Here is a 13,511-nt window from a genome sequence, read left to right as displayed (position 1 = left end):
TTCTGTACAGTAGTGTTGAACTGAACTACATTCTGACCTCCACTATTTCATGATTTAGATATAGTTAATTCCTGAGCCTCTACTGTGCATTCATTCTTCCAGACTAAGTCAGGAGAGGTTTTTGATGATGACCACAGAGCCTCAGTGTCATTAGAGAGAAAGTAAGAGATGTTATGAATAAAATAAAGGACAATGAGTATGTTTGGATGCCTAGAGGGGAGACAAGCACTTAAAGCTTCAAGCACACCTCTGGCACCAGCCTTTGACAGCCACCGTGCACAGATCCTATTATTCCTGCAGCAGATAAAAGAGGTTTCAACTGTAAAAACTTTTCCAGCAACAAGGTGAATGACAGAAAAGCCACACCAGGTATACTCAGAAAGGTTTCCTGCAGGAGATCCACTTACACATGCCATTTGGAGCTGCTAGAGGAACGCGAGGTCCAATTAGATTTCCCGACATCGGTGACATGCCAGGTGGGGGGGGCCCGGCGCCGGCTGGGTGGATGTTGGCTGACACACTCGGCATCATCCGGCCCGGCATGGGCTGTCCAGGCATCATTGAACCAGGCCCCGGCATCTGACCTGCAAGAGCAGCCAGGAGACAGGACCGTGAGACATGTGAAACACAGAGGTGATCTGAAGAGCAAACCAGAGCCCAGTTGTTCCCTGAGCAGCGAGGGGAAGGAAAAAAAAGAAAACAAGCCTTGTGCATGAGAGCTGGCTCTGTACTTGCCCCGAACCCCAAAGGAAATGCCGTTTCATCCCCCCAAGCCAACCCCCTCCCTCAGAAGGGCCACAGGGCGCTGAGCTCTCACGAACGTCGGCACGAGCAGTGAGCGGAGGGGAGCAGCGAGCAGAGGGGAGCACTCACAGCCAAACCCCAGCGTTTCAGGGGAACCCCTACGAAAAGGGCATTCAACAGCAACAGGAGTGAAGGCAGGGGACACAAACTGCACTACAGCAACAAGGCATCAAAATAAGGGCACTTGATGAAAAAGAGCAGCCGCAAAGCCTGACGGATTAAATTAATGGGAGAACTGGAATCATACAGTTAAGAATTTGATGTACAGAAGTTTCTACTCTTAAACCCTGTGTTCTGATGTGAGGGAGGGTTCCAACGAGCCTTCCTGACAGAGCAGCTCTGTAGGAGACCGTTATGTTCCAGCTGCATAAAGGAACTGTCAGAATCACCCAGCTTTGGACACCTACAACTTGCTGATTGATGCTTTAAAACCTCATCTGAAGACATTATTTTACATAATCCAATTACATTTACTTTTACACACTTATATAAAGTTACACTATTTCAGTTAGAAAAGCAGCTATTAGCCACAGATTGTAAAGGCTGCCTTCAGAAGAGCTCATTCCACCCCAAACCTCAGGCAATTATGTGAAATAAAGTGCAACGACAGAACCCTTGAACAAAAGAAAAAAAAAAAAAAAAAGGCTCAACGTACATGAAAAGCATCACAGCCACACCAGCTGTTAAAAGCCAAGGAAGTGGGAGCGCTGGATTTGGGACCAAGGCAACACTTTAGCATAAACACTATTAACTCTTACTTATGTTCAGCTTCCAAACAAGAGCTTTGATTAGTATTTTATTGCTATCTGTTACTTCCATTTTCTAGGATGTCAGGAAATTGCACCAGCTCACAAGCTCTTGCCTGAAACAGGTGGGTTGCAGATCCTGGCGAGCATCCTCCAGCTGGAGGGAGGACCGTGTGGCTCCACCAGCAACTCTGCACAGCCCCAGCCGCCAGGAGACAAAGCAGCCTAAGACAGAGCTTGGCCGAAGAGGAAACACTGGGCTGCTCTACGCCTGAATGCTTGGGAATTTATGACCTAGACTAGTAATAATCTGCATTTTAAAATAACCCTGGTGATGAAAAGCAAACCCTGCTCTTTGGGAAACCGTCACTACTTTAGTGCCTGCACAGACACCTCTGCCTGAGGGCCACGTCCCACCTTCTCACAGAGGTGAAGTCCACCAGCCATTCCAAATCCTTCTCCATCCTTGCCCTGAAGACAGCTCCCTAGCCACTGAAGAGCGCTCCAAGCGTGCAGGAATACCTACCCAACAACAGCCCAAAAAGCAAAAATGCAACAGAGATGAACTCGCTCCCCTTCCCTGGTGGCTGGTGCCTTTGCTAACCCAGCAGGTCTGCCCTGCCCAGCCACAGCCCTCCAGAAGATGCACATCTCTGATACAGAAAGCACTTGGCAGATGGTCCCTGCCTGCAGCTCCATGGCACTTTAAACCGATAACCTGCTCTTTGAGAAAGACAGGCTATCCTTGCCAAAGGGCAGGGCAGGATGACAGCGTAAACAAGTACTTGCTTCAAAACTGGAGCCACGAGAAGTCCCAGTGCAAAAGAATCTAACCCACCACAGCACAGTGGCTTCATATGGTCCTGGAGATCTGTGGCAGAGGTGCTGATCCACCTTAAATTCACAGGGACTCCGAAGCACCAAACTGTGAGAAGGCAGAGCCCCGTGTGCTGGCCGGGCTGCCTGGCCACAGCAGCAAGGCCAGCACCACCAAAGCATCAGGTAGGAAGCTCTACCGAAACCATCAGATTTCTCAAACGTTTACAGAAGAGCTCTGAAAATTTATGCCTGGCCACACTCCATTGCTGATCAGTGGCCTGCAGTGCACATCACGGCATTTCCATCACTATACATTAAAGAGCAGCAGCAGCAGCCAAGCAGAAAAGCTGTGTACATTGGAGCCTGTAATCCCCTCCTTTGTCCCCACTATTAGCAAAATATTTTCTGCTTTGGTGATGGTGAATTGGTGGTTTTGAAGAAGCCCCTTGGAATCCTCATGCCTCCAGCCAACAGCCTAAAGAAGAAAAGGTGGGACAGTTCCTAAAATGACATGGCCTGCCTTTGTGGGTAACTCAAGGTGACCAAGCCCCATACACAGGAGCTCCAGTGGCTGGTTTCCCTTTTGCAGACAAGTTGTGTGGGACATTCCTCACCGTGGCCCATTCCCCTCGCCCTCAGCAGCAGCAGGCTGTACGAGGACAGAAGCGTTATCGCCGTCACAGAAGAACCTGGGTTGGAAAGGACCTCGGGAGGTCTCTGGTCCAACCTCCTCTCATAGCAGGGTCAGCTCTGAGGTCAGACCAGGTTGCTCAGGGCTTTGTCAGGACCCAACTGATACCTAAAAGCACCAGGAATGGAGCCCAAACCACCTCTCTGTATGTGTTCCAGTGCTTAATCTCCTTATATCCAGTTGAAACTGGATAGTGAACAGTGTTCCAGCTTGTGTCTCTTACTCCCACCACAAACCCCTAAAGGCCTGTCTGTCTCCTTGACAAACCCTCCTCACAGGTAGTAGAAGGGCTACCTTAAGGGTAGGTCCCTCCAAAGCCCTCCCCTCCCAAGGCTGAACCAGCCCAGTCCCCCCAGCCCCTCCGAGGGGAAAGTGCCCTTGGACCATCTTTGGTGGACCTCTGCTGAACTCACTCCAGTTTAATCCATGCCTTTCTTATACTGGGGGGCCCAATCCTCCAGATGTGCTCTACCAGCTGCCGAGCAGTGGGAGGATAATCATCCCCCCGGTCTGCTGCCTGCCCTCCGGGGATGCTGCTGGTCCCTGCCAGCTCATGCTCAGCCCGCCGCCCACCAGGACCCCCGGGGATGCTGCTCGGGGTTAGTCCTCCCAGCTGCGGGACTCAGCATCTGTCCTGGCTGAATTTCACTTGGCTTCTGTCAGCCCGTCCCTCCAGCACATCCACAGATAATACGCAGATAACCGAAGATTTAAGCAGACACGGCATGAATTTACTGCTGCCAGCATCTGCGCATCTGTTTTGGTCCAGCTCACTCCGAGATGAGGACTGGGCAGAAAGGGCATGGCAGGCAACATGAACACACTGTCACTGAAAGCAACAGCCAGGCACTGGCTGAGACTTAAAGACACAGTAATCTATTAGTATTAGAAGTGGGTTAAGAGCTACAGGACCAGCGCCGCTGACAGACAAACGCCGCTGGGTTTGCGAACAGCCCAGCCGCTGCCCGCCTGCAGACCCTTTGCAGTCGGTTCTGCGCTAGTGCTGAGCTTCTGGGAAACTTCACCCTGCAGCTTCAAACACACGCGCGGCAGACAGACAAGCAAACAGCTCCCCTCATGCTGCAAGGCTGCCTACGTGCAAGGACCCAGCTGGGGGCACATACAAGCCCAGCCCAAACAGATGAGCTCTGGAGCACAGCCTGTCTGGATACGCGGCCGCAAAGGGCAGCTGGTCAAGCTCCAGAAGTCAGGATTTTCCCCAACGTGCATGAGGCAGATGTGGGAACTTCTGACACACCCGATGCTATGTGATGACCGGCAGCACTACAGTCACAGCATATGAAACAGCAGCCTGGATTTCAGTTGCTGGAAGTTCTGGGTGAAATATTAAAAACAAAATGTGTGAAGAAAAAAAAAAAATCCCATATCAGTAGTAATCTCAATTCCTACAGAAGGGGGCTGATCTGGCCACTTCAGTGCTGATGCCCTGTTCTCTTCACCTGTGAAATGTCCCGACGACTTCAACTCAAAGTAGTTACTTTCCAGGAAAATTTTCTATTCTTCTGCTCCATTTACCTGTGCAAGTAGTCCTCCAAGAGTAGCTTCTATCTTCAGCAGCTGCTTTTGCAAATATAAGCCTATTCCTGTGAGCCCAGAGCAGAGAACCACTGCAGGCTGGTCTCGCTTCATAGGCAACGAGGGAATTCAAGCATCTGCCTCACCATGCTGACAGGCTGCATAATCCTGGTCAGTTTAAAGCCCTCCAGTGGACTCAAAATAATATTTAATGGAGAAATGGACTCAGCCTAGAGACTTCGGCATACAACTACTGCCCGTCAAGGTACCTGGGAGAAGGTCTGTATGGTGGAAAGAAGCAGACAGCCTATTACATAGGAAGTATGGGAAAAGCAAGTAGGAAGCCTGTATCTAGTATCTATTTGAATCCAGGATTAAAGGTGGCCACCGCAACGCCTACGCTGCCAGTAGTTCCACCGTGGAACTGGCTAACATCAACTTGCAGAGGGCAGGTCGGTGCCTACGGACACACCAGTTCAAAGCAGCCCCCCCCCCAGGCACTGAGTGTCGACACGCCTGAGGTGTGTGGCTGGGGAAGGCTCGATCTGCTTCACCCCGTTTCTTATGGTCTTCATGAAGCATTTGCTGTCAGACCAGAGCCAGGATGTGAGCCACTGGGCTGACCCAGCGCACACACTCAGAACCTACTTGCAAAAAGGCAGGTTTGCCAGAGAACAGAGCAATGGAGCTGGCATACCTGGCTTTAACGCTGGAAACTGTGTCTGGATCTAGACTAGCTCACACAAGCAAGATGAGCACTGCTTCCTCCTCTGCCCTATCCTCATCCTCGTCCCACGCTTTGACTCCAGTGTTGTACTCTGAAAGGGCACCGCACAAGAACAGTGGCCACTTGGTAAGTCAAGAAAACATTACGATGCTCTGAAGAACCCTGGCTTGAGCAGATCTTTCATTTTAATGAACTCCTCCATTTCCAGCCCCCCCCAAAAGGACCAGTTGCAGCTACCGGCACGCAGAGGCAAAGGCAGACCAGCAGAAGCAGGTACAGGGCAACCCAAAGTGCTGGGGGCAGAAGGGCAGCGGGGGCTGAATCTTGCCAGAACCAGAAACTGGGGATAAAATACGTCCCAAAGATGCAGAGGGCTTTGTAGCCAAAGATGATATTCACAGCTATGAGGGATGTTATTTACTGGCAAAATTAAGGTTGATTGGGGAATAAAAAGTGTAAAAACTGGAACACCACAGCTGTGTTTCAGAATACCAGAAAAGCTGAGAACGGAGAAATTCCCAGGCTGGGAGCTGCCACTTGACAGGAGCCTCAACCTCTCCAAGTATAATTTGGCCGTCCTCCTTCCAACACCACATGCCTACAAGAGTCTTGCTGCACTAATGAAGTGATTAATATTAAAAAAAAAACTCTTCTGAAATACCTAAAGCTGGGTCAGACTTACTACAGCCTGGGTGGCTTCACATGAGGTCCTAAGATCTGGCACTGGGCAAGCATTCTGTCACACCTGCAGTGACGCAAAGATTCAAGGACTGTGTTTTATATTCCAGTCAACCACAGTCAAGCTAAAACCACCACGAAACAGAAATTAGATGAACTTCAAAAAAATTTGTTTTATGATAAATTCAAAGCATGTCATGACTCCGGACCTCATAAGAGCGCTCGCTGGGAAGCACCCTCCCACACGGAGTGGGCTGGCTGCAGAGCTTTTTTTTTCTCTCTTAAATCTTGGAGATTGAAAAAGAGGCGGCACTGCAGTTTTTCTGAAGACACCCGTAAGCCAAGAAGCTCCTCTGTGTTTGTGTGCAGGGCTGCCTGCCCATTTTTTGCCTTCCTGGCCCGGTATGCAACTATTTTACCTTAAAGCTAGCTTCGAGTACTTGCAGAGGAACAATCCTATCACCTCTCTATATACCAGAACTCCAAAATGCTGAAGCAGAGCAGTAATCGAGCACTACCCAAACTGGGATTAAGCAAGGGGAAATGACTACCACCACTATGGCAAAAAGCAAGTCTTATTTCTATAGGGACTGTGCGGGTTTTTTTCTCATTTTACAAGAGATACCGCTTCAAGACAGCGGCTCAAGCATAAAATGTGGAAGAGTGACCTACATAAGGGGGAGAGCTTAAAAAACAACAGACGCAGGAAGAGATAAAGCCAAAAGGTTCAATAAAATGAGATTTAGCAGACTAAAAAAATCCTTTACACATTAGAGATGTAGACATTTCCTCATGTGCGCTCTGAAGCATCCCACTATTAGCAAAACTGCCAATTGCAGATTCACATTACAGGGAAAAGGCTCAGGAATGTTTTTTAAAGGATCTTCAAGGTATTTATTTCTATTAAATAAGCCTCTACCTCTATTAAATCTGCTGCTTGAGGGGCACTGGAGTGGTAAAACAGTTTTAGTATTTTTGTTTCACTGTAGCAGCTGACGGGGCATGATGCACAGAGCTTGGAGCCGATTCCAACCCTCCTGCACACCTCTCCCTATTCACCGTTCAGAGAGGAGCTGCAAACGCAGCCGGTGCTACGTGACGGGAGCCTCTCCTTCGGCCAGGATTTCAGACAGGAGCAAAGCAGGCTGCGTGCCGACGTTCCTCTGGCATCTGCAGGGGATGTGCCTTGCTGAAATCTCACTCTTCTACTACTGCATTCATTGTTTCACCATCCTGATAGGGGAACAAGCGGAGTTCCAGGGAATGCCTGCTAGCTTCACTGCAGAGCAGCTCCGCAGCACTGCAAGGTGTGCTCCTTCCCACTGGGAACGGTTTTTGGAAGACCTGGAAATCTGCACTGCTAGCCCCCCTCCCAGCCACAGCCCTCCCTTCGGCACGTCCTCCCCCAACACGCGCTGCAGCAGACAGTCCCTCAGCCAAGAACTGTGAATAATTAACCACAATAACTCATTTAGCATTGCATCTTGGGGGAGAGGCAGAATTTCCACCTCGCTGACAGACCCCGCCGTGGCTCTGTCACTCCCCTCCGGTGTGGCTCACTGGGCGACGACAGCCGAGGCACCGGCATGCCGAAGTCTGACACCTCCGACCGCGCTGGGCTCTCTCCCATAGCCCCCCAAACACTGCCCAGCTGAGGGCTCACCATCATTTTCACACAACAAAACATGTACAATGGAAGATAACTTTGTCAAGAAGCTGCTTAGTGTCTCACACCAGCAAGGACAACCGTTCTGCAGGGCAGCACCACCGGTAACCTCCAAATATTAATGTATCTTCAATAATAAATTTTTGTCAGGAGTTGGGAGCTGCTCAGACCTACCGGAGAAGCTCTGCAGATGTTAAGACAACAGCACAGTGCAAGTCACTAAAATATCATCCAGCACTCTCAGTGGAACTGCTGTCCTGTGGCTGACTCTTATTTATTATTCCAGCCCATAATGCCTCTTGCCTGGCTGGGTTTTCATGCAGTCACGAATATACCACAAAGCACCCAACGCGGATTTAATGTTTCTGTATTACCAACCACCGTAACACCTTGCAAACCCCACAACCATGCACGTATGACAGCGCTGTGGATGAACACTGCAAACCCATTTACCGCCCATGTGTCTCTGCTGTCCTGTCATCCCACTGCTCCCTGCATGTCTCCTGCCAGCAAGCTCATTACGTATGATGGATAAAAAGAAAGCACTGACAGTTCTTAGGAAATATTTACTAAAAAGGAAGCAAACTCAAAATCCTTATCTGTACCAAAAAAATTCTGGAACTGCAGACAGTCCAATAGGAAAGTAAATCGCATCCGGTAGGCTCAGTTTAAACCCAGAAGTTTTAAATAATGAAATGCACAACACTTACTGGAAAAAATGCAAGCTCCAAATCACTCACAAAGCCATTCTTTTGACTATTTCAACCATTGTCAGAAAATTATGCAAAGTATATTTGGGGAAAAATGAGTTATTGAAGTTACTCAACCAGCTGTAGTGCAAGGTGCGTCCTTACCTCCTCATTCCATTTCTGCTTTGGGTCAGAAGTTATTTACTAGTTGAAAATGCCCCCTGAAGGGAAAAGTTAATGACAGCTATTAATACCTATCTATCACTCTTCCTCCAAGAATTTAAAGTTTCTTGTATTACACACCAGAAGCACAAGGCACTTATTTCACAGATAACCTGAACAGTGCCCAAAGAGAAATCAATAATGTGCTTCCAATGATACAACCAGCAGCAAGGCTGGTAACACATGAAGAAATTGGGATTTTTTTTTTTTCCCCCTGTTGTAATTACAAGGTACAGTTTTTCACACTGAAACTGGAACCCAGTTTTATTTTTCTGTTTTGAAAGTCTTCCCTCCAGAGAAAAGGAGAGAATAAAATAAGCTCAGTCAAAAAAAGTGAAAGCAAAAATGTGTGAGAGGACCTAGCAACGGGACTCGTGTGAAATCAGTGCTGGTGTCTCAGAATGTCAACACACTTCTGGTCAAGGGGGCTGAGCAGAGCCTCATCACACCCAGGTCCCAGAGGACCACCTGAAGGCAGCCGGACGCAGAGCGCAGGCTTGCACTGCAGGAGGCATCAAGTGAAACCCCACGTTGTGGCAAACTGGTAACAGAGCCCTACTTCAAGCTCAAAGCTTTAACCACCAATCCACGTTGCCTGCTACGACTGGCAAAATGACCACTAACTCAGACCCAGAAAGAAAAGCCCTGGGAGAAGCAGCAAAAGCTTCTACCGCACCTCCCTGGCTATGCGTTGCACGCTGTCCACTGGAAAATGTTTGCTTTCTGTGGAATCTGCCCACCACTCCCCTCTCTGGAGGGGCTCTCCTGGCTCCTCTCCCACCGAACCTGCCCGGGGGTGCTGGCCTCTGGGCTGATTTTGGCTCTTCAGTGTGTCCTAAGGAATTCTGCAGCCCAGCAGAACCGGGCACGGCCATGCCCGTGAGAAGTGGCTCACTGCTGGAGACGTTCCCCACCTGTGTCCAGAGACCGACAGCCAAGCTAAACAAAGCTCTTCTGGAAAAAAGCTTCACTGTTAACTTCTAGCTAAGAGATGTGGCTTAACTGCTTCTGCCTCTGAATCCAGAAAGGCTGTAAGCAGGATTTATTTTTTCCTCCCCTTCCATTTATAAATGTCTTTTCAGATCTTTTCATCACTGTGCTTCCTACCATCTCTTCAGCTTTTGCCAATCACTTTAAAGACATCCAGCTTAGCATGTTGTTCACGGTCTACTGAACCAACAGTTACACTTTTAGTCACTATTAAGGTCAGAAATATGTTTGAAAACCTCAGTGAGGACCAAGGTAAAGCCTGGAGTTAAAGCCACACAGCGGAACAGGCAATGGTGTCACGTGTTTCCCCCTGCAGCCTCTGGAAGGCTGCCCACCTGCCCACCGGTGCCCGTCACCGCAAGCTGTGTGGGGACCTGTCTCTAACACCACCTGAACGGGTCAGTTCTTCCCGCAGAGCTGCTGGACAGACCAGCAGGCAGCACCTGTCTCAGTCTCCAATAACATCTTTATACCCGAATGAAGAATAACCCCGTGGCATTCATCACTGAGGTTCCTCAGAACTGGCAGGTTGTTAGGGGAGAGAAGCTGGGAAGTCCTCCTTACAGCCGCATGCCAGGCTCTGCACTGGGAAGCTGTACGCCAACAGCTCTGAAGCCAGAGATTCATTGACAGGACTAAGATGGGCAAAAAAAGACCTTTCAGATTTTTTCTGCAAGTGTATCTCATCCTTCCCTAGCAGGAAGAACTTCATTACCTCCCTCATCCAAGGTTCAGCATCTCCACCAAGAGTGCAGGAGACTGATGGGCAGGCACGCAGTCAGGGAATTAACAGATTTGTGTTTTGTTTGTGGTTTGTTTCAAAGGATCCCAAATTAGCACCTGAGCAGGAAAAACTGCTGCTCATCTAATGTTTGTACAGGTCTGTCGTGAAAGTATTGGACTATTAAAGCTCCAAGATTCACAAGTCCAATAAATACACCACAATTGCCCTAAAAATGTGAAAGTCAAGGAAATACATAGAATACAATAGAAGTTCTGTAGTACTTACCACAGATTCAACGTGACCAATGTGATGCAATAAGGGATTATCTTTTAAACTTATATAATACATGGTGTGTGAGCGTACACAAAATGCAACTGCTGAGAGTTTCAGCACGTCAGGAAGATTTCTGGAGACTGCTGCATGCAACAGAGGGTATTTCCAGCAGAGATTCCCTCTGTGATGATGTCCTGATTTGTCAAGGAAAGTCAAACTCCAGACATCTTAGAACTACCTAAACAGAGCCAGTTTGTGAGTGACTCTCTGTGCGGACTGAAGGGTCCCTAAGTGACTGTTTACACCCCCCCAGGGCTGGCTCTGAGTTTAAGTGCTGAACTCACTCGAGGAAACTGGGCTTTTCCATTTTCTCCCCTGCCCTGAAGTTGCACAAACTCCACTGTGAAGCTGAAGGGCTCTGGCACTTGCGGACTTCCCAAGCATTCCTAACCAACTTCCACCAAAATGCCTGAGGAAGAGAGGCTGTTCTGCTTTCTAAGCAAGATCCATTGGGATGTGGCAGACAGACTCTCTTCATATTTCAAAATATCTTCGTGTTTGAGGGGGTTTGCCTTCAGACTCTCCAAGGACCTCTGAATTCTCACCTTCACAAAAATACCAAACTGGCAAACTGCCAGGCTGGGTGAAAGGCACGGCCCCAGCCCCGTACCTGCAGGGCACAGCACAGCACCAGGTGCCTCCCTGCCGCTGGAGCCTGCATGCTGCGCCTCATCCATCAGCTTGCTGCTTTCTAACAGGAGGGGTGGTGGCGGTGGAAAAAAAAAAATCAACCTATCAACTAACTTTAATCAAATTTGAAAGAGACGTACTAATTAACACATACCACACTCCCCACAATACACAATGAAAGGGATCACTGGGGATATAGAGGGCCTGGATGATTACGATGGGGCTGAAGTAATAAGGTATTATGTGAACCAAGGATGTGAATATATTAGAAATCAAGTTTTATTAGTCCCCTAGTGAATACAACAATGCATCTAATCTAGTTACATTTTCAGTCTCAAAAGCAGCTTGTAAGTAAGAGCTAGTCTAATGATATGCAACAATTCCCTTCTTTAATCTGTTTTCAATTTGCTATTTTTCCATTTCACAGAATTTTTCTTCATTCTACAGCTAAGTGAATAGACCTAAGTTGTCAATACAGCATACAACAGACAAATCTAGCTGTGGTATTATTTGAATCTAAAAAAAAATAGACCATATTTTATCACACTCCCAATTCAATTTCAGCAAAAGGCAAACCAGCTCCCAAAACAATGTCAGCATTTTTTTTCCCCAGAAGTGCACAATGAAGCCATGAACTCACTGACTCTGGTCCCTTAAAAAGATAGTTACCTTAAGCACCTAGACAACGAACTCTTACTTTCCTGTCCAATTAGCATTACTCCACATCTGTTGATTGAATCAAGTTTTATTATGGCGGAGATTCACGAAGTTGGATTAGATGACTCACATTTTCATGCTCATCTGCAAGTCCTGCTCATCTATTATTCACTTGATTCTTTCCCAAACCATACACCTAACACAGGTCCTTTCCCAAGATGAGCACCCAACCGCCTGCATGCTTCCCGTTACCAACTCCTATTTTTTGATTACAACACTCCAAACCTCTTGGCTTCTTCAGCAGCAGCCTATGCATAATCTTCCAAGATATTTTCAGCTAATAAACGATCGGGTCATCTTTTAGGTAAGATTTTGGTCAAACAGCTGAAAATTGGCAAAAGCTATTCTCCTTCGCTGTGCTCTAGCCCTACCATCAGGTTACTACATCCTAGGTGGTCTATTCTAGTTCGAATTATCATTTCAACAACATTAGCAAGTACAGGAAAGCTGCCAATTCTAACTCCCATAAACAGCTTCACAGCAAAAATGCAGGATTTCGTAGTCCCGATCCCTTTTAACAGTACAATAGCTTAAAGGTGAGACTGCAACTACTTGTTAGCAACTTAGTTACTTAACAGTAGGGCTGTTAGTTTTGCCATTAAGCACAAAGAGTTGTTTTGAGTAAATGGCAGGAATATTTTTTATGCCCAGTGGATGCTGTTCCTCCTCCTCAGGCAAGGCACAGTCACATCATCACCTAATTTCTCCACCCTTTGGTATTAGGAGTATCTCCACCCTTGGAGATATGCAAACCTCCAAGGACAAGTCCCTTGCAATCTGATGCAACTGGCCTTGCTCTGAGCCCCAGGCTGGACTGGAGACTTTCAGGTGACTCTCCTGACCAACATGGTGCTGCCACTCTCATCGGGCATCAAGCGCTACCAAAGGGTAGAAGGCAGGAACGGACTGGAATCAGGTGTCCTGCCAAAAGGAAACTGCTTAAGGAGCTTCCTCCCTCTGCTTCTTGGTCCAGTCCCTTCCCCCAAGTTATTTTTTTACACTGCTAGGTGTGTCATGAACTAGAAAATCTGAGGGAACGATTGCTTTTGAAGGAGCACCACTGCTCAGATCACTTCACGTAAAAAAAAGTCCAAGGAAATAAAAAAAAAAAATCTAAAACCATCTGAAAGTGATACTCAGGGGCAGCTTGGGTTTCTTTGTTTTGTTTTTGTTTTTTTCTTTTTAATTTAGAGCTTGACTGTCTCCAGGGATGGAGACTCCACAGCCTTGCTGTGCAATCTGCTCCATGGTTTGACGACCCTCACAAGAAAAAAAGTATTTTCCTGTGTCTGGGTGGAATTTCATGTATTTGAGTTTGTGCCCATTGCCTCTTGCCCTTTCACTGAGAAGAGTCTGGTGCTCCCTTTCACTCCCTCCTTTTGGGTAATTCATACCTCCTCCCCAAAGTCCATCCACACATCTGGTACAGGGGCAAAAGCTACAAAACCAAGCTGCAGTGCAAGCAGAGCTCTTCCTTCTAGCAAACCGCGTTTTATTACAAGCAGCACCATTGTAAGACACTACGTAACACAGACCACC

At 47.8% G+C, this 13,511-nt stretch overlaps 1 protein-coding gene across 1 annotated transcript in view; it reads right to left on the bottom strand.

The window, feature by feature from the left end:
• The window catches only part of SMARCC1 (SWI/SNF related, matrix associated, actin dependent regulator of chromatin subfamily c member 1), a 90,702-nt gene that overhangs the window by 3,329 nt on the left and 73,862 nt on the right, over positions 1-13,511 (bottom strand). Inside the window, exon 27 of the mRNA XM_055706822.1 lies at positions 408-584. Coding sequence (XP_055562797.1) covers positions 408-584 — 177 coding nt within the window. The remainder of the gene's footprint in view (positions 1-407; positions 585-13,511) is intronic.

This window comes from Falco cherrug, chromosome 4, assembly GCF_023634085.1.
Source record: "Falco cherrug isolate bFalChe1 chromosome 4, bFalChe1.pri, whole genome shotgun sequence".
NCBI lineage: Eukaryota > Metazoa > Chordata > Aves > Falconiformes > Falconidae > Falco > Falco cherrug.
Note: the sequence above shows the minus strand (reverse complement) of the source record. Positions and strands in the feature narration are given on the sequence as shown.